This window comes from Mya arenaria, chromosome 8, assembly GCF_026914265.1.
Source record: "Mya arenaria isolate MELC-2E11 chromosome 8, ASM2691426v1".
Lineage (NCBI taxonomy): Eukaryota > Metazoa > Mollusca > Bivalvia > Myida > Myidae > Mya > Mya arenaria.
In genome coordinates, this window is record NC_069129.1 from 72,594,113 (window position 1) to 72,618,458 (window position 24,346).

The window sequence follows — 24,346 nt, forward strand, 5'->3', positions numbered from 1 at the left end:
TAAAGATCCAATGGGTCTGACAGTGCTCAGATATATATATATATATTGAAGTAAAATGATGATTTGAATGCATTCTTCAGATTTATTTACAAATAACGATGGCACACTTATTTAGTTTAAACTGTGTCTTTTGCCCTTGCTATCGATGAACTCAACCCAGTATATTACTGCGGATCCAACTTAATCAGACGATTGCAAACGAAACATTTAAGATTGGGAAAAGAAAGTTTGGCTCTCAAACTTCATGCCTACCTGGTAGACAAACACGAAGTGTAAAAATTAAATGTGAAAAGCTTTTTCCAACTGCTGAACGCTCCGTATGTTAATATATACTGAGAATGCTCATGTCGAGTGAGGCGATCACTTAAAATGATGATGATCAAACGATCTGATTCATATGTTTTACCCTACTGAAAGGATTTATGGAAACTTATAATTTTGACATTTTAATACCAAGCATTGTAAGAAGTAGGGTTAGGCTTCGATCTGTATGGACAAGTTGCATACCTAATGGATATATAGACAAAATAAGCAAACCCACATTAAGATTGTATCGAAATTATTGGAGTTGAGGTGTTTTAACATAAAATATCAGTGATATGTAATTCTGACTGAGTAAAAGCAATTTATCTAACGTGTGGTAACTGAACTTGCCAGTTTTCGCGAACTCAACTCATTGAAAGTCGTTAGGGGAGGTAACTGAGTCATAGATTAAACCCATAAACCTATTAGACTGTTGTTTGCTACACCAACAAAAAAAAACACTGACTGCCTCGATAAAAATGATGAAAATATAACTTCGAAATGGCGTCAAAACAGTACGAAGAACAGTTAAAGCGTCTGCAATCAGAGCAAAATAAAGCATTGAATGAAACAAAAGGTCAACTTGATCATTGGTAATGAATGTCATTCTATCAATTTATTAATCGCATACCACATGATTTGTTAAATTCGGATTGACCAAATATTCGGATAAAAACGCTGATGAAAGAGCCTAAATTTATACTGTATTGAAAATACATTACCTGTAGCTTAAGTATTCACGTTATATAATGTTCTTTGTATGCTGGGAGTACTGTGATAGTAGAATTCAATGCTGATATTCCATGAACTCGCACCCACTCCTTAAAATGTCCATGTGAACATTTTTGTGTAAATAAAGTAGTAAAAATTATTAGGCTTATTACTACTGTCTTTTGATACAGAAGGTTATATTTGACTCCAGTGGATTTTTTCATATTCGGATTTCATGGGGTGCTAGCCAAGGGAAATTGAAATCTCAAAAAATCCACAAGAGTCGAATATGACTTCCGGATCAAAACACAGAAATAAGAATCCTTTGATTATATATATCTCATTTTAAATGTCATTTTAATGATGCACTATTTCTTTAATGACATCATTTGAAAAACGTGCAATGATACTTGTTATGACATTACTTCAGCAGAGTGAAATTAGACCGTACTGCACAGGATTGGAATACAGACTACTGTTATTTGCGATATGTATTGTGTGTTGATTTATTATGGGTATATGATAAAAAAGAATACACTTTATATGCATTAGAAAACACCTGCTGGTGAAGAACAAGATGTTGTCCACAAACTTTTGATATATTTTTATGCTGTGAGTACAAGAAGCTTGGAGTAGTGCACCAGTCATTTGTAACCACGGCCCCCCCAGGTCCGGGGATAGCCGGGGAAATGAGCCATGTTTTAACCTTTCAGCTGGCCCCGCAGTGCCAGGTGAATGCAGTGGTTTTGTCTTCGCTTTAAATATAGCGGGAAATGGGCCTTACCTAGAGTCCCTCGGTGCGGGGGCATTTGGCGGGGATTTTACCATCTGTTCGTTCCCGCAGGGCGGGGATTTTAGCCAGGAGTGGCTGGACCGAAAGCCAAAGTCCCCGCTATTCCCCGGACCTGGAGGGGCCGTGGTTACAATTGACTGGTGCATAGTAATAAAGCATTGCTTTTATCTGTATCTTACCAGGCAAACATTCAAAGCAGACTATCAGGCCTTGAAGGAAAGATTGGTAACATTACCAGACCAGCTTACTCATGATGTGATGGTATAAATTTCTAATAGCTGTATTTTAATCTTAAAAAAACTCGGCCTTTTTAGGGTAATTGTCACCATGTTGGCAATACTTTGGAAATGGTCTCTCACTGCTGTATAAATGTATTTGATAAGAGCTATCTTGATACTTTTTATTCTGTGGATTTGTGTAAATGCCATATATTTAAAGTATCTCTAGTGAACTTTATCATCCTCTATAAATGATCCATAGGTGCCTTTTGGTAAAATGGCATTTATGCCTGGGCAGCTTGTTCACACCAATGAAATACTTGTCCTCCTGGGAGAGAACTGGTTTACAGAGAGGTCAGCCAAGCAAGCAGCAGAAATTGTTGACCGCAGACTCTTGAGTATGTATCAGATTTACTTTACATATTTATATCTCCCCCATAGGGATATGGGACATTTTGTTGTTGTGCTGGCTATCTGTCTGTCTTGATTGACGGATGCAACAAATATTGTCTGTGTAAAATCTCCAAAACTACAGGAGGGATTTTAATGAAACTTCACAGGAATGTTAAGTACCAAGCGAAGTTGTGCATTATCGTCAGCATTTTCTTCTATGGTATTGTTTCACAGAGTTTTTGTTTCATTGTACATGTGCATATAGAGATTCTTGTCTGCTGGTAATCTCCAGAATATGATCGCATGTGTTTCTTTCTACCTTGGCACAGTGTTTCATTAATATGAGTAGATGTGCATTACAGAAAATGTTATACAATCACATTGAAGATTGCTGAATTTGGTTCATATCTATTATGATTATTAATTAAGCATTATTTTTTGAAAACAGTTATTTGAGAAATAAAATCACACTCGGAAATGTTTAAAACTGGGGCATTGCCTAAAGAAGGGATTAAACAGAAGTATGATATCCCTGAGAGCTTGTTTCTTTCGTAAACCAACCATGCATGACTGGATTATGGCCAGTGAAGTTGTCAAAATTACTATAAAACGGCTTGTGAACACAATAGAGCATCCATTTCTTGTTGGATCTTCACCAAATTTGGCACCAGTCATATTTGGATGGCACTTTGATTTCTTTTGTAAACCAGCCAGATCTGCCCATGCATGACTGGATAATGGCCTTTCAAATTGGCAATAATTCTCTCATGAATAGAGCCTCCATATTCACATTGCTTGTTATATGTTAGGCCTAAAAAAATGCATTTGGTTTGGGTCACCTGACCCTATCTACGAAATAGGCACCAACCCTACCGTTTTTATAGCCAGTTAGTATTTTTTTATAGTTTTTTTTATGTCTGTGTTTTAATATGTAGTTTAAAACCTATAAAGCTTTATTCAGAATAATACCTTAACACCATTCTAAAAAGATGACAATTACTTTCCAATATAAAGCCAATTAAGGAAATGAATTAAAAAAGCCTACCTACCTTACCTCTTTTTTGAAAAGGATGTAACCCTAACCAAACCTCTTTTTTTAGCCTTACAAGGCTGGAACGGCGGGACCCATCATCTAACAGTAAATGGTCTATTACCCATATGTAAATGCTCTGGATAGAAAATGCCAATAGAGCATATTATATAGGCCCATGTGTGCTTCTTGTTGTTATTTTCTACTCTGTTAGAAACACAATGTATCTAAAGCATTCATGTGTCTTACAGCTGTGGATAAACACATAGAGGACCTTAACAAACAGTTGGCTTTACTTCAGCCTCGCCTTGATTCACAGCTGATTTGGAAAACATAAACAAGGTATTCTCAACTGTTTATTTTTGAGCTCTATTAGAAAGAAAACAAAAGTTTCTTTTTACCTCATGTAGCACTTGTCTGATTCCACTCTTGTACAATTCAATACGAAGTTGGATTTGTTCATCAATTAGTGACCGATGTATTATCGTCAACTTGTCTGCATAGATCTATTAATTTTTAATGATGACCAGCAGCTTCAACCAAGTGTCCATCTTAGAGTAAATCTGTAGATAGTTATCATCAGCAATGCTTTTTGATATTTATGAAAGAAGTTAAACATGTATTAAAACAACGTTTTCACCAACTAAGTTTTCATCAGGATGTATACAGGAAATATGTTTTGATATATACTGAATGCTGTTTGCTTTGATCTCTACCTATAATGCATGTATCATGTGACTCAAGGGCCAGGACGGAGTGGTGGATATCAGGGAAGATTATGACGAGGAAAAGGAGCTGGCCTGGAAAGGTATCAGTAACAAGTTTGCACAGTTAGTTCATGAAATACAAAAACCAGTTTTGTAAACTTTTTATTTTATGCCTCAACAAAAAAGGGGAGAGGGGGGAGGGGCATAAAGATTTTCGAAATGTCCCTCTGGGCGTCTGTCTGTCCTTCCTTTTGTAAGTACATTGTATCATGCGGACATGTGTTGCTCAAAACTATTTTAGAGTCTTGAAACCTAAGGGGAATGTTATCTGGGTCATTATGTTGGGCACTTTGGGTTTCTTTTCCGGCTTTGTTTAGTGAAATCAGAGCTATGGCCCTTGAATAAGCAAAAAATGGCATTTCTGGAGTAGTGTCGCTCAAGGGGAATGTTGTTGGCATGATGAAGTTGTGCACCTTGAGTTTTGTTTGCTGGTGCACATAGTATATCCCGAGTTATAGCCCTTGAATAAGCAAAAATTTGCATTGAAATTATTAGTCATACACTCTTGAGATCTTTCAGGAAGTTAATTGATATTATAAAGTTGTGGAACTCACTATTTTGATGCACATTTATGGAGAACTGACAAAATGATGGTCCTTGCTTTTGTGACAAAGGTAGCCAATAGGGGTATCCGTGTCCTATTGACACATTTCTATTTTTCAATGTGTTCAATAAGTGTTGGCACTGCTGCTCCAGCTTTTGCTTATAAAGGGCCACAACTCTGGTTTACTTAGTGCAGCGGGAAATAATACCCCAGGTGCAAAGATTAATCACTGAAATAGCATTCCACCAAGGTTTCTTGACTGTAGGTGAAATAGGATTTTTGACAAAGTTCGTATTATATTTACTGATGAAAGGACAAAGGCAAATCTATATGTCCCCCACCCCATTTTTGTTGGGGGCAAAAGAAATTCAAATAAATTTAAAATGTATTGCAAGTCTAGCGTATCATTTATTTTTTTATGCTTTTTTGCTTTTTGGCAATAAAACACATAAAATTTCTATTGGCAGTTGAGCATCGTAAGAAAGTACAGTCCTACAAAAGGCAGCTTCTGGAATACAACAATAGAGAAGATTTGGCAAATCAAAATTTGAAAGCAAAAAATAGAGGTACATTTTGAAATTACTTGTTTTATAAAAATAATATGTTATTTAAATTTGTATTGATATTTAAATATTATACCTATTCATGACATAGTGAAAAAGGAATTGAGAATTAAGTGCCAATTAAATGACTGGAAATATGAAAGCAGATGAACAAAATGTTAACTGAATTAAAAGTAATTGCTGCAACATCATTTCCGCCATTGCAGCCCCCAGTAAGAGGACTGACGAGGAGTTATGGAATAGACTGGACCAGTTGGAGCAGCTTGAGACACGCAGGAAGGAGATGGCAAAAATCGGGTAGGCAGCAGTGATTTGAACAAATATTGACATATTGCGACCAGTTGATATCTGGGAAGAGTTTATGAAGACCTCTCATGAGATTGCGTTTTGGGCCCCTAGGGTCAAGGTCAAGGTCAGTAATAAATATTATAGAAAAACAGTTGGTACTGGATAACTTTAGTTAGGGTTGACATATTGCGACCATACTTGGCATATGTGAAAAGTTAATGGAGATCTTTTGATAGTATTGCATTTAGGGCTGGAAGGGGCAAGGTCGCTGTTGCTTAAAATAGAAAAACAGTTTGTACTGAATAACTTAAGTTATGGTTGACATATTGTGACCAAACTTGGTACGCAGAAGTGTTAACGGGAATCTTTCAGGAATGTGTTTGGGGGTCAAGGGCACTGTTACTCAAAACTCTTTGTGACAACTGAACTTAATATGTAGGAAGAGTTTATGGAGGACTTTCATGGGATTGCATTTGGGTCAAGGTCAAAGTCACTGTAAGTAGAAATACTGGTTTCATCGTTTTGCAGTGTTTCTTATTTTTAGTATGGTTCAATGATTCATGTTGGATTCTTAAGTGAGTCTGTGTTGCCTGATTTCAGAACATCAGCTGAATCCAAATTGGAAAACCAACCTTTTCCTGAATGGGAAACAAACAGCCAAGGTCACACAGGTGAATCCAACATGAGATCATCAGATGGGTCCTGGGTACCATTGACTAATACAAGTAAACATTCAAACGAAAATGCATTGTCAGAAGGTTCATTGTCAGAATCTGTATCCAGAAGTAGTTCAGATAATACAAATCAAACAGTTCACCAATCTAGTGCAATGCAAAACACTGTTAGTAGTGAACATACCACAGCAAAGACATCTTCAGGGACTGCTTCAACATGTGGTTCAGATATTGGAGAGAATACTGACGGAGTACATAAGGATGACAACACTGCAACAGAGAGTGATAGTGAATCAGATATACTGGACTCTGATGATGATGATGTGGATACTGATGATGGTGGGGATGGGAGTGCAGAGAGTGAAGAGGAGGGGCAGGGGGACGGTCCATCTGTGGGGAAGGGTACACTTATCACCTTCAAACATACACAAGCACAACAGGTTGGTGCAGAAAATGGTATATACTATTTACAACAATTTAGCATTTTAGTTATATTATTTTACATTAAATATGCTTAAAAGAAAAAGTAAGTCAGTATTCATACCTTTAACTAATTGACTCACCACAAAGTTTATGAGATTTCCAACTTTAGTTAACAATCGAAACAGAAAATACCTTCTAATTCCAGTTTTTTTCCCTTCATATTTAACATGGGTGTCTAAATGAAAAAACCCTGCAAAATTCAATATCTTGTGTGGCCACCCTTTGCCTCAATTGCAGCCACACACTTACGTTTCATACTGTTTATTAATGTTCTTATAATGTGGAGTGGTGCTCTTGCCCATTCCTTGTGCAAAGGCCACTAACGATCCTCCACATTGTTTATGTAATCTCTGCTTAAGACCCAGGTAGTCCCACAGATGCTCAATCGATCTGTAATCAGTTGATTCTGCATGCCAATCAAATGAATCAATGTTATGTCCCGCCAAAATAAACTTTTGGAAACATTCAGTGTGGTAGCGCTCCTTATCCGGCTGTAAAACAGTCCAGCCAACATGTTGGCAAGCCCATTTCAGATATGCTTTGTGGTGATGCGTAGTCATCAGAATGTCAACATAAGGGCGACGAGCAAGTAGTCGCTCTGCAGGGCTTTTTCTATAGTACCCACGGGTCTGACTATGGGACCTATTCCCAAAGCAAAATATTATATAAGATATTTTTCCCAATCTTCAGAAAAAAATCCCAATCCAAATAAAAATTATTATTTTTTTTTTTTAGAAATTCTTTTTCCTGTACTGGTTCATTTTCAACATCCTAATCAATTATGTGATGTGAAGTTTTTTTTGGTAATTGAACTCAGAAATCATTGATTTTCATCACAATCAGAAATCTAAAATATGAAATATTATCTGTCATGATTTATTGCAATATCGGATATATTCCAAGGATTGATATTTCAGCAATTGTGGGTCTTTTAAAGGGAAAATAAACTAATTCGCAGGAGACTAGACAGCTTTTTCTTTTAACTGTGAAATTTCCCAATTTCGGCATTTTCACGACGCAAAATTTCCCAAAATGTCTACGGTCTTTTCCCCAAAATGGACAGAAAAAGCCCTGCGCTGCCTTCAGGCAGTTAAGGGCTGCAAAATCCAAAATACAGTTCAAGTGGCAGTTCTGAGTCGATCCACAAGCTTTCAGGCGACCATGAAACGATGACTTTTAGTTTATGTCATAATATACCGATCTTCGTGTGGCATCCTTTTACTATGACCTCCTGACAGTGGCATGTCCTTAATACTGCCTGTGCTTGCAGACGAAAAAACGATCCCTTCATGAACACTTAAATGATCTGCAAGGTCAGCTGCATCTTTCATCCAACTAACTAAGACTGAACCATCACCAAGCCATCTTCAAGTTTCAAATTATAAAATCATAGAAACCTATTATTCCTATTTACTCCAGATGAGCACTGCAACACAGGTAGGAGATTTCCCACAAACCCCGGGTGAGCTATACACCAGATATTACAAACCAAAGTCCAGCCTAAAGACTCCAGTGGAGCCAGGTAAACGCAAGGTGAAGAAAAAGACAGCAGTTCCTAAGGTGGCATTTGATACAGCGTCGGAAGATGAAACCATTCATACTGTACCAGTAAGTTTATTAATATCTGATATGACCAATTTTGGTTGATGTAAGAAAAACACTGAGTATGGAATTTTAATTAAGTAAGACAAAACTTCGGTGGTTAAACTGGCCAAATTGTATAACACACCATAGATAAATGATGACTAAGAGTTGGCCTTATGATCATGGTCACAATGATGAAAACTTCAACCAGAAGATCATGAAGACGATGATGATGATGATGATGATGATGATGATGATGATGTTTCTTTTGCAGGTTAAAAAGAGTTTCCAGAACTTGCTACCTGCGTTCAGTGGTGCAGTGTTTGAGAGACCTGTTTCTAAGGTTATTGAGGACAATAGTAAATCTGTTGTTATGGCAACCAACCATAATGAGGTCTTCAGAAATCCTGTGGTAGAGAGGACTATTGGTCAGTTGAAAAGTGATCGGGAAGACAAGACGAGCAGTAAGCCTGTCTCGAGGTTCAAAGCTCAAAGACAAAAATAAAGAGATAGCTTGAATGTGTGTTGTTTCCTAGTGTTGTTCTATGAAAAATATTATCGGATCTAAGAATACAATCGACAATTAGCTAAGTAAAGTTTCCACATAGTTTCGTCATTGTCCCCACATCTGTTTCCATAATTATAGAGCCCCTAGCTGACGTGCTGAGTGCATATTCCCCCTACATGCCTTCAAGGTCATGGTCACACTTAGTTGGCAAAGATCAGGTAGCCATTGCCAACTTTTGAGCTTATCAGGGTTACGACGGTCTCCATCGATTTCTCCTCTCAGTGCAATAGTAGCGTTAAGATACGCTAGTTTAGCACTTATTTATCTAATGGACGCAGTGTAAGATTAAGGCAGAGAAGAAATACAGAATTTATGAGGGTCATAAAGTTGACCCGTCCTTTTATTATAAGTTGCGATAAAAAAAATTCAGTTTTGAACGACTTTAGATTTAGCCATAATTATGTAGAGATGTTTTATAAAGTTGATAAAAAAACTGAAATATCAAATACTCTCTGATAAACTTACTTCTTTTACATATTATATTCCGTGTCTTTTTTTTGTGTATAATTGATCATTTATCAAGACATTTAATTGGGGCCATTTCCACACCTTTATTTTAAAAGTTTGGTATTTTTAGCTCCACTGGCCGAAGGCCATGGAGCTTATGTCGTCACAGATTGTCCGTCGTGAGTGCGTGCGTGCGTGCGTGCGTAAACTTTTACTTTAAACGACATCTCCTCTGAAACTGATAAGCGGATTTTGACAAAACTTCACAGGAATGTTCCTTTGGTGGTCCTTTACCAAAATTGCTCAAATGGTTCCGGTCCATTGCACAATATGGCCGCCAGAGCTAAAAATAGCAAAATCTTTAAACGACATCTTCTCTGAAACGGTTCGGCGGATTTTGATGAAACTTGATAGTAATGTTCCTTGGGTGGTCCTTTATTAAAATTGCTCAAATGGTTCTGGTCCATTGCACAATATGGCCGCCACAGCTAAAAATAGCAAAATCTTTAAACGACATCTCCTCTGAAACGGATAGGCAGATTTTGATGAAACTTGACAGAATTGTTCCTTGGGTGGTCCTTAACCAAAATTGCTCAAATGGTTCCGGTCCGCTGCACAACATGGCTGCCAGGGCAAAAAAATAGAAAAACCTTTAAAGAACATCTCAGAAACCGATGATCAGATTTTGATGAAACTTAACAGTAATGTTCCTTGGGTGGTCCTTTATTAAAATTGCTCAAATGGTTCTGGTCCATTGCACAATATGGCCGCCACAGCTAAAAATAGCAAAATCTTTAAACGACATCTCCTCTGAAACGGATAGGCAGATTTTGATGAAACTTGACAGAATTGTTCCTTGGGTGGTCCTTAACCAAAATTGCTCAAATGGTTCCGGTCCGCTGCACAACATGGCTGCCAGGGCAAAAAATTAGAAAAACCTTTAAAGAACATCTTCTCAGAAACCGACGATCAGATTTTGATGAAACTTAATAGAAATGTTCCTTGGATGGTCCTTTATCAAATTTGCTTCAATGGTTTCGGTCCACTGCACAAGATGGCCCCCAGAGGTAAAAATAGAAAAACCTTTAAACGACTTCTCCTCAGAAACCGATGATCGTATTGCAATGAAACTTGACAGAAATGTTACTTGGGTAGTCCTTAACCAAAATAGCCCAAACAGTTCTGGTCTGCTGCACAACATGGGCACCAGAGCTAAGAATAGAAAAAAACGTTAAACTACATCTTCTCAGAAACCGATTATCAGATTTTGATGAAACTTTACATAAATGTTCATCGGGATGCCCTTTAACCAAAATTGCCGAAATGGTTCCGTTCCGCTGCACAACATGGCAGCCAGAGCTAAAAATAGGAAAAACCTTTACACCACTTCTCCTCAGAAACCGATGATCAGATTTTGATGAAACTTGACAGAAATGTTCCTTGGGTGGTCATTAACCAAAATTTGTTAAATGGTTCCAGTCCACTGCACACCATGGCTGCCAGAGCTAAAAAATAAAAAAACTTTATACGACTTGTCGTCGAAACCGATGACCTCTTTTCGATAAAACTTGACAGAAATGTTTGTTTGGTGCTCCTTTACTCAAATTGCCCAAATCATTTCGGTCCACTGCACAACATGGCAGCCAGAGCTATTAAAGTAAAAAAATTTTTTGAATAACTTCTCAAAAATTGATGATTGTATTTCTATGAAACTTGACGAAAATGTTCGTTAGGTGGTCTTTGCTTGAACCTTTTGGCCAGTGGAGCACAGGCACTGATGTGCCTCTTGTTTCTTATAGCAGTGTAACACAAAATTGGTTTCGGAAAGGAACAGCTAAAATGAAATATTATCTGCAGTTGCTATCATTTAGTACCGGTCTCTAACGATACAAGTTAAAATGTCATTAAATTTGTATTGACAAAAATACAGGTATACCCTTTTATTCCATTACAATACGTTGATATTATGGCATTTTGACACGTTATGAACACCTAGTGCAGTCGTTATCAGAAATACGATGACAAAATTTCATGTAACACATTTCTTGTCTAATGTAAATAATTATGCCCCCCTTCGAAGAAGAGGGGTATATTGCTTTGCACAGGCATGTCGGTATGTCGGTCGGTCGTCGGTCGGTCCGTCGGTAGACCAAAGCTTGTCCGAGTGATAACTCAACAATTCCTGGACGTATGGTCATCAAACTTGACATGAAGGTTGGGCCTGACCAGTAGATGACCCCTATTGATTTTAGGGCTCATCGGGTCAAAGGTCAAGGTCACAGTGACCTTAATGGTAAAATAATTTTAAAGCTTGTCCGAGTGATAACTCAACAATGCCTAGACCTATGGTCATCAAACTTGATATGGAAGTTGGGCCTGACCATTAGATGACCCCTATTGTTTTGGGGGGTCATCGGGCCAAAGGTCAAGGTCACAGTTACCTTGAATGGTAAAAGGATGTCCGAGTGATAACTCGACAATGCCTGCACCCTTGGCCCTCATTCTTGACTTGATGGTTGGGCCTGACCAGTAGCTGACCCCTATTGTTTTTGGGGCTCATCGGGTCAAAGATCAAGGCCATAGTGACATTGAATGGTAAAAGGTTGTCCGAGTGATAACTCAACAATGCCTGCACCCATGGCCCTCATAATTGACTTGGCGGTTGGGCCTGACCAGTAGATGAACCCTATTGTTTTTGGGGGTCATCGGGCCAAAGGTCAAGGTCACAGTGACCTTGAATGGTAAAAGGTTGTCCATGTGATAGCTCGACAATGCCTACACCCATGGCCCTCAAACTTGACTTGGAGGTTGGGCCTGACCAGTAGATGACCCCTATTGTTTTTGGGGGTCATTGGGCCAAAGGTCAAGGTCACAGTGACCTTGAATGGTTAAAGGTTGTCTGTGTCATTACTCGACAATGCCTGCACCTATGGCCCTCAAACTTGACTTGGAGGTTGGGCCTAACCAGTAGATGACCCCTATTGTTTTTAGGGGTCATCGGGCCAAAGGTCAAGGTCAAAGTGACCTTGAATGGTAAAAGGTTGTCTGAGTGATAACTCAACAATGCCTGCACCCACGGCCATCAAACTTGAATTGAAGGTTGGGCCTGACCAGTAGATGGCCCCTATTGATTTTAGGGGTCATTGGGCCAAAGGTCAAGGTAACAGTGACTTTGAACGATAAAAGGTTGTCCGAGTGATAACTCAACAATGCCTGCGCCCATGGCCCTCAAACTTGACTTGGAGGTTGGGCCTGACCAGTAGATGACCCCTATTGATTTAAGGGGTCAGAGGTCAAGGTCACAGTGACCTTGAAAGCAAACTCGACAATTCCTGGACCTATGGTCATCAAACTTGACATGAAGGTTGGGCCTGACCAGTAGATGACCCCTCTTGACTTTGGGGGCCATCAGGCCAAGGTCAAGGTCACAGTAACCTTTAACGCAAAAAAGTTAACAAATCTTCTCCCAGTGATATCTCAACAATGCCTGAATCTATGATCATCAAACTTGACATGTAAGTTGGGCCTGACCAGGAGATGACCCTTATTGATTTTAGGAGTCATTAGGTCAATGGTCAGGTTCACAGTGACCTTGAATGCGAAAATGTTTCAAGTGATAATTGGACAATGCCTGCACCCATGGCCCTCAAACTTGACTTGGAGTTGTGTCTGACCTGTAGATGACCCCTTATGATTTAAGGGGTCATTGGATCAAAGGTCAAGGTTACAGTGACCTTGAACGAAAAATGCTTGTCTTTGTGATAACTTGTCAATGCCTGCACCCATGGCCCTCAAACTTAACATTTAGATTTTTGGTGACCAGCTGATGACTACTATGGATTTTGAGGTCATAGAGTCAAAGGTCATGGTCATAACACACTCTATCCTCAAACTTTGAATGGTCATAATCTTAAAACTGCCTCAACGGCATACAATGTTAGCGACAAATCAGCTGTCATTTCGGTCCATGCATATTTCATTCAATTTTCCATATAATCTTGACAACATGGCGCTCAGGGGGGGGGGGGGGGGGGGGGGGGGGGGGGGGGGGGGGGGGGGGGGGGGGGGGGGGGGGGGGGGGCACATAATGTTTGACAAACATCTCTTGTTATATTTACGCTAAATTTATAAACATGTTTGTTTGAGTGCAGAATGGTAGACCAAAATGTTTACCATTAAGAATTAGAACATAAGCATTACTAATGAACATGTTGGCTCAATGTAGATATGTAAATTATCATCTTTGAATACCCTTATTTATTATTTTTCATAGCCCATATGTATTTCCAAAATTGCCAATGAAACTTGAAACATTAATATTTTATAAAAAAAAGTGTTACGTTTTAACTGTCTGTAATAGTGACTGCGATTAAAATGGGAATACTTTTTGCTAAATATATTACTTTCTTACAACAATATGACATTACTTAACTACCAATGTAAATGAATAATTTAGTATCATACATAATTTCAATTATATAATAATGATAAAAGGAAAAATCCGAATTGGATTATTTCTATCCTGCTGTGAATACGCCGCGGGGTGGGCCATAAAACCATTATCGTACAGTTGAATAAACAATTTCTGGGCATCGATTTTCTACAATATGTTCACATAAATGTTCAAAAAGGACCAAAAGATATTTAAAAAATAATTATTTCAAAAAGTGCATTTGAAAGAGAAAACAATTCTGCATCGTAATCCGCTGGAAGCTAATCGATCGGATGTCTATAATAACTTTAAATAGCAAAATAATATTTAGCTCCTTCTTATTTCAATGTAACCTTTAATGACCAACAAAACCCTTAAAAAGGACCAAAATGTAAAAATCATACAATTAATACAATTCAATTCAATTCAAAGTTTATTGGCAATCGACATAACTTGCCTTTAGCCATTTACAAAACAAGCATTTTATGGGAAAGACAAACACATATGTACATATAATCAAATATGTTAAATGAATATAATACTAAAATATGATAATGATACTGTAAACTGTGAAAGTTACAAGTGTAAAGTATATATTATGTGCTACTATGCTTAGTAAATTAGTCTATACGTACTGTATATGAAATATCAATGAAAACACAGTATATATTAAAACAAATATGTTGACTGTACAGATGATTCTTTCTAAGAAGCAGCTAAAGTTTATAATCTATCTTCTCTAAGTTTCATAGCATGGTACACACATTTCGCGATGTTTTAAACTGTTTTCTTATTTTTACTACCCATAAGGTACTTGAATTTTGCCAGTGTTAGCCAGGTTGATTTGATACAATATTTATTTCTAAGATGTTCATAAAACTTACAGCATAACATAAAATGATATTCTGATTCTACAGTGTTCTGAGTACATTGCTTACAAGTTCTATTTTCCCTAACGCTATTTGTATATCTACCAGTTTCAATCTCTAAACAGTGGGCAAAGAGTCTGAATTTAGACAATTCTTTTCTATATTTATCTCTCTTAACGAAAATGAGATAATCTTCGCATACAAAATCCGTTTTGAACATATAATAATAATGCATTTTTGTTTGATTTGATAAAGCCTCATGCTATGTCTGAACATACTGATCTCTTATTCGTTGAGTTAATATATGAAGATAGTAAGCAGTGTTTTCAGGATTGAAAACGTTAACAATGTTACCAAGACCAAGACTATATATATATATTTAACTAATGAGGCTTGCCATACAGTATTATTACGTGGGCTATGTATACCGATGTCTCTTTGTTTAAGAAGGACTATATGCATAAGCGAATCTAGAGTTTTCATTATTTTAAGCCAATACTTTAAAGCTCGTTCCTTACATAATAATGATAAGGGAAACCGTCCAAGTTCCCCTAAAACTGCAACATTAGATGTTTGTGATTTAACACCAAGTACTTTCTTACAGAATTTCATATGTAGTAAGTCTATCTCTTTAAAATCGTATATACCCCATACTTCGGAACCATACAATAATATTGGTACAACAAGAGAATCAAACAAAGAAAGTTTTGTTTTAACATCAAGTGATACCCTACTAAATATAGAGAGTAAATGATTATATGCCTTTAGAGCCTGCTCACGTAACATTGTGACGGCATTGCGCATGTTACCAGTATGAGTAAAATTAATTCCTAGGTAACAAAAAATATCAACAACCTCAATAGCTTCATTGTTAATACACCATCTAAAATTGTTAACAGTTTTCCTACTTTCAAATATGCATATTTTAGTTTTATTAGTGTTAACTTTCAGTCTCCATTTACACGAATACTCATAAACAGAGTCTAATTGGTGTTGTAAGCTAACAGGGTTCATTGTGAAGAGAGCAATATCATCGGCGAATAACAGCATAAAGATTGACAGCAAATTTAAGTCTTGCTCAATCATATCTGTAAGATTAAGTGAGTCCTTTACGTCATTTATAAACAAAATAAATAAAAGTGGGGAAAGAGGTTCCCCCTGTTTTACAACAAGTGTAATATCGAAATATTCAGAAAAACAAAACCATCATCTTCAAGGGCAAGAATTATGCTAACATATATGTAGGAAGTAAGTTGATCTGTTGAAAGACTAAGTCGTGAGAACTGTTTAACCATATTTTCCCTATATAACTCTATAGGCACGTTCGCTTCAGCCGATTTCTCCAAAGTTGGCAATGATTTTCTCATTTTTTAGCATTTTTTCATAAGTCATATGAGTAAGATGTGACTGTAATTCCCAGTCATATAATCCTTGTTCGCAACTGTAGCTCTACCCTTTGTTCGTGCGCTATATGAACATCGATATGCAGGATACAACTTTCCTGGGTATAATCCAGGACATTAGTACCAAGTACACTATCCGAAATTACTGCATGTAACCTTCGGCATTTATGAATTTCTTCTCTGCCCTTACGAACGGTTTACCACTAAAGGGCAAAGTCTGCGTAGACTTTAGTTTAAACATTATTTGTTTCATAAAATACATTGAATAATAAAATACATTCATGCGTATTTTACTAATGTCGTCGTGTTCTGTGGTTCGACGTCAAGATGACGTTTCCCGCGTTTTTTAACGTTACAAAATGCGTTTAATGTGAACATCATAGGAATATATAAGGCTTGCTCCAAAACAGCAAATATGATGTTGCTATGGATACAATATTTTTAGAATGTATTGACTTAGGCAAATGTCCGCTTATTATCAAAATGAATATATAGAGGATATTTGTTTATTCAGTTCGCCACTCGTGAAAATATGTTTTTCTATGACACTCGTGAAATAAAATACGATCTTACACTGAAATAAACAAATTTTCTGTTTCTTTTATGCTTATTTTCGGAGTTTTATTTGTTTTTTTATTTATTTCTGAATTGCCCCCTTTTTTGAAAAGGGTGTGCTTTACGCCGCTACCCGTGGGGCGCCCCTCATGCATAATTATAGCTGTCAACTTTTCTCCTTTCGGTTTGCTGAGAAATAGTTCTCTGCTATTCATTATTATAGCTTAATATTCGCTCGTTTTTTATTGCAAAGCTTTATGAACAGTAAACAATGAAGTATTATTAGTGCACATATGTTCCAAAAATAATGAAAACACTTTTAAGATGGACATGAATACATAACCAACTACATATACATGTACTCTTTGCAGACAATGAACGTGATTTTCAAAACAGTCTTAACTGTTTCCAGGACTACTGTTTGCAATGGAAACTAAATATTAACCTCTCAAAGACTAAAATAATTGTCTTTGGTGCCAGAAATCTGAAGAAATTTAACTTTAGCATTGCTAACCAAGCGCTAGAGATAGTCAAGGAATACAAATACCTAGGTGTATATTTCTCGTCCACCGGTAGCTTTTTATACTGCCGTAAATATTTAATAAGCCAGGCTAACAAAGCAATGTATGCTCTATTTATTAGAATTAATAACCTAGACTTGCCTTTGGACATACAACTGAAGCTTTTTGATTCTACCATTGTCCCGATTCTAACGTACGGATGTGAAGTCTGGGGCTTTGAAAACCTTGATCTGTTGGAGCAACTTCACTGTAATTTTTTTGCGACGGATTACATATACTAGAAAAAGTACTCCACGTTACATGCTCTACTCGGAACTGGGTAGATACCCCCTTAACACCATAGTTAAAACCAGAATGATTTGTTACTGGAGTAAACTCGTTTCATCCCATGACTCGAAAATAAGTTTGTTGATATATAAAGGCATTTTACATAGTAATAATTCAGTCTGGGCCAGTTACATCAAGTCAATACTTGATTCAACGGGTTATTCATACGTTTGGCATAACCAAACAAGAGTACCTGTAAAACATGTCAGTAAACTTGTGAAACCTAACCTTGTAGACCAATTTCAGCAAACCTGTTTTGAACAATTTGATCTTTCGTCTAAGGGTAAAATGTATTCTCTGTTTAAGTCTGATATTAAATTTGAGGAGTACCTTAATATTTTACCCAAATCTCTACGTTTTACATTCTTGCATTTCCGCACTAGTAATCATAAATTCCCTATCGAAGTCTGTAGATGGAGACAAAATGCTGTACCACATGTCAATAGAAAGTGTACGTTTTGTAATCTAAACGATATCGGTGACGAACTGCACTATTTACTTACATGTCCATTTTTTAATCCTACCAGAAAAAAACAACATAAGTAGTCGTTTTTACTCAAGACCTAATGTCTTACACTTTAGTGAAGTTTTAATTGTAAGAACCCGGATACCTTAAGGAAAACAGCAATTTTTGTTAAAATCTTAGTTAATCACTTTAAACGAATCTGATCATGAATTTTATAGTTTTTCATTTGATATCTCATAACTATATCGAATATATTGTATCCTTATTCAAATAAATGAATTTGTTTTGTCATAAAAAAATAATACTATTTAAACTAACCACATTCCCCTTACTAATTATATTTGTTTTGTATAATGATAAACTCTAAACCTGTTGTGAAGCCGCCATTAACCCACATATTTATACCTGTGTTAACATATATATATTGCGTTTTCACATGCTTTTACTTAAATGTAAACTGTGATATAATAAAAAAATATTGAGTTGAGTTGACCAAATTACTACGCCGCTATTTAAAGAATTAAAATTTGGAAGGTCAAATTTGTTAGCAAAACAAATGTGGATACTCATTGGATTTTAACCATTTTTTTTTCTTAGTTTAAGACTGCATGTACGCGTGTTTTTATAGTAAGTTAATATTCAGTCATCTTACTGTCAGAGACCAGTCTGTTTCGCTTTAAAATGTTTGTTTTCCAGATAAAGAGTAAATGCCACGCTAGTTTGTTGACACATTTTGAGGTGTGGGTGGGGTAATAAATATCGGATCTATCTGTAAATTGTTGTGTGAATTCTCCAGGAAGCTCATTTTACGTACTACAATGGTTAACAGTTCAAAATACATTTGAACGATGATATAAAATTTTATTTATGTTCGAACAGTTGTTTTTGTCTGTAATTTGTTTGGTATGAAAGCAAATGTACGAACATTCAGCTTCAAAGACCAGTAAAATGTTTGATAAACGGGATAACCGGTAATAAACGGTAAGTTGTTAATTTCCAATTATATATTTATTTAAATTTATAAAACATTTCTTTTAAAAAACAACAACATTTTTTGACATAATTTATTGAAGTCCAGTGTTCTGTTTTGATTAAGGCAAGTACATGTAACAACAAAGGAATTTAAAGTAGTTCTGAAAGTTGATATTTTCACTCCTTATTTTGCAGTGAAAATATCAAATTGATATTTTCACTGTTGTTATTTCACTGGTAAAACCCCATATTTCATCGAAAAGCATGAAAGAAATATGTGTCTCAACTTGACCAAAGTTTCAAAGCTCTACGTTGAAAAATAACAAAGTTATTAGTACAGTCCGGGAACTTTCCGAACATACCTCGTATATCAATACACGTTGAACAATGGACACAACTGTGAATATCAGGATTTTTTCAGTAATGGTTCAAGTTTTTTAATGCTGCCGATAACGTTGGCAAGGCTATTTTAATCCGTCATTTTTATTTGTGTGTGATAAACAGCCAAGAATGAGCTTGAGACTGTCAAATTTAACCAGCTTACAGTATGGAAAAAAATCTTAATTTTCATTTAATACTTAAAATACAAGATTAAGATTTTGTGGTAAAAACATAATTCCAGGATATAAATTGCAGTGAATTGTTATAACACTAGAAACACTTTTACAATAAATCATGCATTGGTTATCATTTTGTCAATTGTATCACATTTGACGGTTTTCCCTTGTTTTCGTCAATCTGTTAACTTCCATATCCGAACGGTAACAAGTAGGCGGAGCTTAAATGCTCAATAACTAGCATGCGAATAAATAACAGCATTATTTACTTATACCAACCACAAGTTATGGGACATTTTCCCTGACAATATGAAACAAAACAGTTATGTCAGCCACCCTCGTGATTAAAGTTATACATTCGTGCTGAATAACTCAACTGTGGGTGCAGAAACTATTACTTAACAGACACACATACTCTTCAGTTTATGCCAAACTTGTGATTGCTTTAAAAAAAAAAAACGCTTGTCTCCCCAATGTGTGGTCGTAGGTGAAAAACAATCAAGGATGGACATGAAATATTTACTTTTGGACTGGAGACGAACAATCAGCGGTCATCTACTGGTCATGACCAACCTGCATAACAAGTATGAAGTTCCTGGGTCCAAGTATGAAGGTCCTGGGTCCAAGTATGAAGGTCCTGGGTCCACGTATGAAGTTCCTGGGAACAAGTATGAAGGTCCTGGGTCCAAGTATGAAGGTCCTGGGTCCAAGTATGAAGTTCCTGGGTCCAAGTATGAAGTTCCTGGGTCCAAGTATGAAGTTCTTGCGTCCAAGTATGAAGGTCCTGGGTCCAAGTATGAAGGTCCTGGGTCCAAGTATGAAGGTCCTGGGTCCAAGTTTGAAGTTCCTTGGTCCAAGTATGAAGGTCCTGGGTCCAAGTATGAAGGTCCTGGGTCCAAGTATGAAGGTCCTGGGTCCAAGTATGAAGGTCCTGGGTCCAAGTATGAAGGTCCTTGGTCCAAGTATGAAGGCCCTGGGTCCAAGTATGGAGGTCCTGGGTCCAAGAATGAAGTTCCTGGGTCCAAGTATGAAGGTCCTGGGTCCAAGTATGAAGGTCCTGGGTCCAAGTATGAAGTTCCTGGGTCCAAGTATGAGGGTCCTGGGTCCAAGTATGAAGTTCCTGGGTCCATGTATGAAGGTCCTGGGTCCAAGCGTCCTTAAGTTATTTAGCGGAAGGAAGTGTGACGTACGGACTGGTGACCAACATATTGTTTTTCGCCCGAAGGTCACTGTGACCTTGACCTACGGACTTAGGGGTCATCAAGACCAACTAGCAAACCAAGTATGGAATTCCTTGGCCCAAGCGTTAGTTAATCAGTGGAACCCGTTATTTTACCTCAAGATTCCCTTGACCTTGACATATTTATTATGTTGTTTATGTATATATATAAAATATATCATCGCTAGTATTAAGGAGATAAATGCAAGCAAAGAGTATCGCCTCTCTATCTCTTTTCTAATATGTTGCAATGAATAGTGTTTACGAGTACAGTATAAACAAAATGTTATACATTTAAAAATGCAAAATTTCGAAGTTACTTTACATTACATTATTATTGTAATATTTTAGCCTTCGGTAGTAATAAGATGCAATAGAAAAAAATACTTGACCCGGTTTCGATGGTAGATATCATGGATATGATTAATGAGTAAGTGCGCACACATAAAAAAGAAAATATATAGTATACATGTACGTGTGTGTGGAGGTGTGTTTCGTACGGGGTTGCGGTTTGTATGTATTCGTGTACACGTTTAAATTTCATAGAATGCATATTTATTCAAATTATTGACAGTATTTTCTGTTTTGCATCACTTCGTCTAACATCGTGAACACTTGTCACGCACTTCTCTGCATTTATTATCATTAACCTGAACATTTAGATCAACGTGTAGGTCTCGGATACCGCGCAGGAACTTTTTCTAGTTTTCATCTTTCAGATGTCAATGTCTTCTTCGTTTTGTCATATTAATCCAACGTTTCTGTTGGCTAATTTTCTTGGGAGTTTTAAGCGTCATGCCATTTGCTAAGAAATTCAGTTGTATGTTGAAGCTCTTAAGCATTCGTCTCGGCAACGCGAAACCTCTGGTGCATGTCATCAAACTTCAGATTTAGGTCACCGGCACTTTTCTCAATGGCATCAAGTTTTTTTTTTTGTTACGCTTATTCAGGGACTTCGATTATATCAAATCGATCAAGGTTCTGCCGCATGTTGTTAACTTTTCTCGCATATATTTCGAATTATTTTAAAGTCTCACTTCTTAGTCCTCGTTTGCATTTGATATCAAAGTAAAGATATGACCTTATCAACTTCTTTCCCTCTAGTCATCCTTTCATCCACAAAGCGTCATTTTTTCACCCATAGCCAACACTTTACCTCTAGTCATCCTTTCATCCACAAAGCGTCATTATTTCACCCATAGCCAACACTTTACCTCTAGTCATCCTTTCATCCACAAAGCGTCATTATTTCACCCATAGCCAACACTTTACCTCTAGTCATCCTTTCATCCACAAAGCGTCATTATTTCACCCATAGCCAACACTTTACCTCTAGTCATCCTTTCATCCACAAAGCGTCATTATTTCACCCATAGCCAACACTTTACCTCTAGTCATCCTTTCATCCACAAAGCGTCATTATTTCAACCATAGCCAACACTTTACCTCTAGTCATCCTTTCATCCACAAAGCGTCATTATTTCACCCATAGCCAACACAACTTTGCAAAATTACATTGTATCGATAAAACTAGTTGAGGTATATTATTGTTCTTTGTTATTTTTTGTTTGGAAATATTCAGTGACATGTTGACAGCACGCCATTTTGGATCTCGGGTCAATTTTAATTGACCAAGGATAATACAGACTGGTTTGGTTCAGAAGAACAACTAAACAATGAAGAGGTTGCGAAACACCACTTGTGAGGATACGTGTATGTGTGAACTACTTCTTGCGCACTATGTCATTAAATAGAACTACATGCACGGTAACACGAGGAAAGTGATTTATGCTATGACCGCAACCTCGCTAGTTACAAAGTTATACAAACTTTCTCTGCTTCTTATAGACATTCAACATTGGTCAAAAATGAGCATATTAATATGTTTGCTGCACCTACCGACTCAATTTACACGATCTTAGAAATTATTGTCCCACCGATTTTTTCACACCATTGAAATTGAAAAATATACACGATTTAGATTGAAAATACTACAGATAATTCTTCTGGTTACTTTAACTCGGTGGAATATTTTTGCATTTTGAAATATGATCGATAGAAGATTTTGTTCTTCAAAAAAACTTCAATACGCTTATTTATACCAGCGCTAAAAAAACTAATTGTTGAGTTTCTTATATTTCCTTTTCATATCTTCCAAAATGTTATGGGGTTTGTTTCCTTATTGATCTCAGCAGTGTTTGTAATTGTATCTTTTATAAGCTGTTGGTATTCGCTGATTAATAGTATACTATTATTTATTTTAAAAGATCCCGGATCCCTTTTGTTTTTTGACAGATTAATTTTAATGCGGACTTTACCTTTGACATTTTGACCTCAAAATCGATATGGGTAATCTATCTATAAGTCATGACCAACTCGCATACCAAGTTTGAAATCCCTGGATCCAACGAATCTTCAGTTTTAAAGCGGAAATAGTTTTTCACCTCAAGGCCATCGCATCCATGACCTACTAATCTCAAATTCAAAAGATGTCATTCACTGGTCATGACCAGCCTGCATACGAAGTATGAAATTCCCATGAAAAACGGAGTGTGGCGTACGAACTGACGGACTGACGACGGAGGGAAAAATATGTCTCCCATGAATGGGGGAGACATAAAAACCCACAGCGGGAATTGGGCTCCTCCAAAATGGTCGCTCAGCTTCCCTCAGGGTTAAAATACACGGCAATTGTTCTGTTGAGTAAATGAACACAACTGGCAAAGCTAAATAAGAATCTGAAAGACTAACACTACCATTGTTGTTGTTTAATGATAAGATATACAGCAGCAATAGATATTGACTAAAGGACCTAAAGGACGGGCATGATAAAACGCATTTTGCAATATTGTTTTACCTAAGCAGAACTATATTATTTCAAATATCCGTACTTCTTAAAGCACTAATGCAGAAATATAACGCTTACCACACAAAATAACCAGACATGGTATTATGCGACTTTGTTGATAAATTGTCCAAACAGTGCACGTACACTCTATCCGAGTAGCACAATACCTTTCCCATCTAGTAACCAGACCGTTGATGCAGCTTGACGAATTGCTCGTAACGACAGTGTGTTGTATATATTATATGGCTATACATGTGCCAACATTAAATGCAGAAAAGGCAATATACATTAAAGTTAACTTAATATAAGTTAAGAACAACGTTGGTTTCCAATTTCACGAATCATGTTGACACCTGGTGACCCCATATGTTATTGGTGTTTTGAAAGGGCATTATTCTTTACTGATTACCATAATCAGGAATAAATGACCGAAAATATATCACACATCAAGTTATGGCAAGTTTGTATATTTTTCAACTGAAATCGTGAGGGGGAAATATATTTTAAATGTAAACAAATGCGTTTTGTATAATTTTACGTAGTATTTATCTGTACGTCAATCCCTTTGAAAATATACCAAATCATACAAGTTCACCGGGCGTCCGCAATTCACAATATAACGCATCCAACATGAATGACACAACGCCATTGGTCAATAACAGGCGGTGACCCCATATATTTCCATATTGGGTCACTTATCTTTATATCGTATCAAAATTTCCATCTCGATTAATAAATGAAACATTTATCAATTTAAACAGATTTTCGACGCGATATATAATATATATTACATACGGGGTTGGAAGGTGAC

The 24,346-nt window shown here is 36.8% G+C and overlaps 1 protein-coding gene across 1 annotated transcript; it reads left to right on the forward strand.

Annotated features, from left to right (window-relative positions):
• Nucleotides 1-760: 760 nt before the first annotated feature.
• On the forward strand, nucleotides 761-8,870 carry LOC128244553 (unconventional prefoldin RPB5 interactor 1-like). The gene is given in 11 exon segments (XM_052962549.1): nucleotides 761-896; nucleotides 1,990-2,068; nucleotides 2,288-2,423; nucleotides 3,700-3,756; nucleotides 3,759-3,790; nucleotides 4,193-4,256; nucleotides 5,227-5,325; nucleotides 5,529-5,619; nucleotides 6,211-6,724; nucleotides 8,187-8,375; nucleotides 8,626-8,870. Coding segments are annotated over 11 exon segments (1,584 nt in total). The 5' UTR covers nucleotides 761-804; the 3' UTR covers nucleotides 8,857-8,870.
• The last annotated feature ends 15,476 nt before the right edge of the window (nucleotides 8,871-24,346 follow it).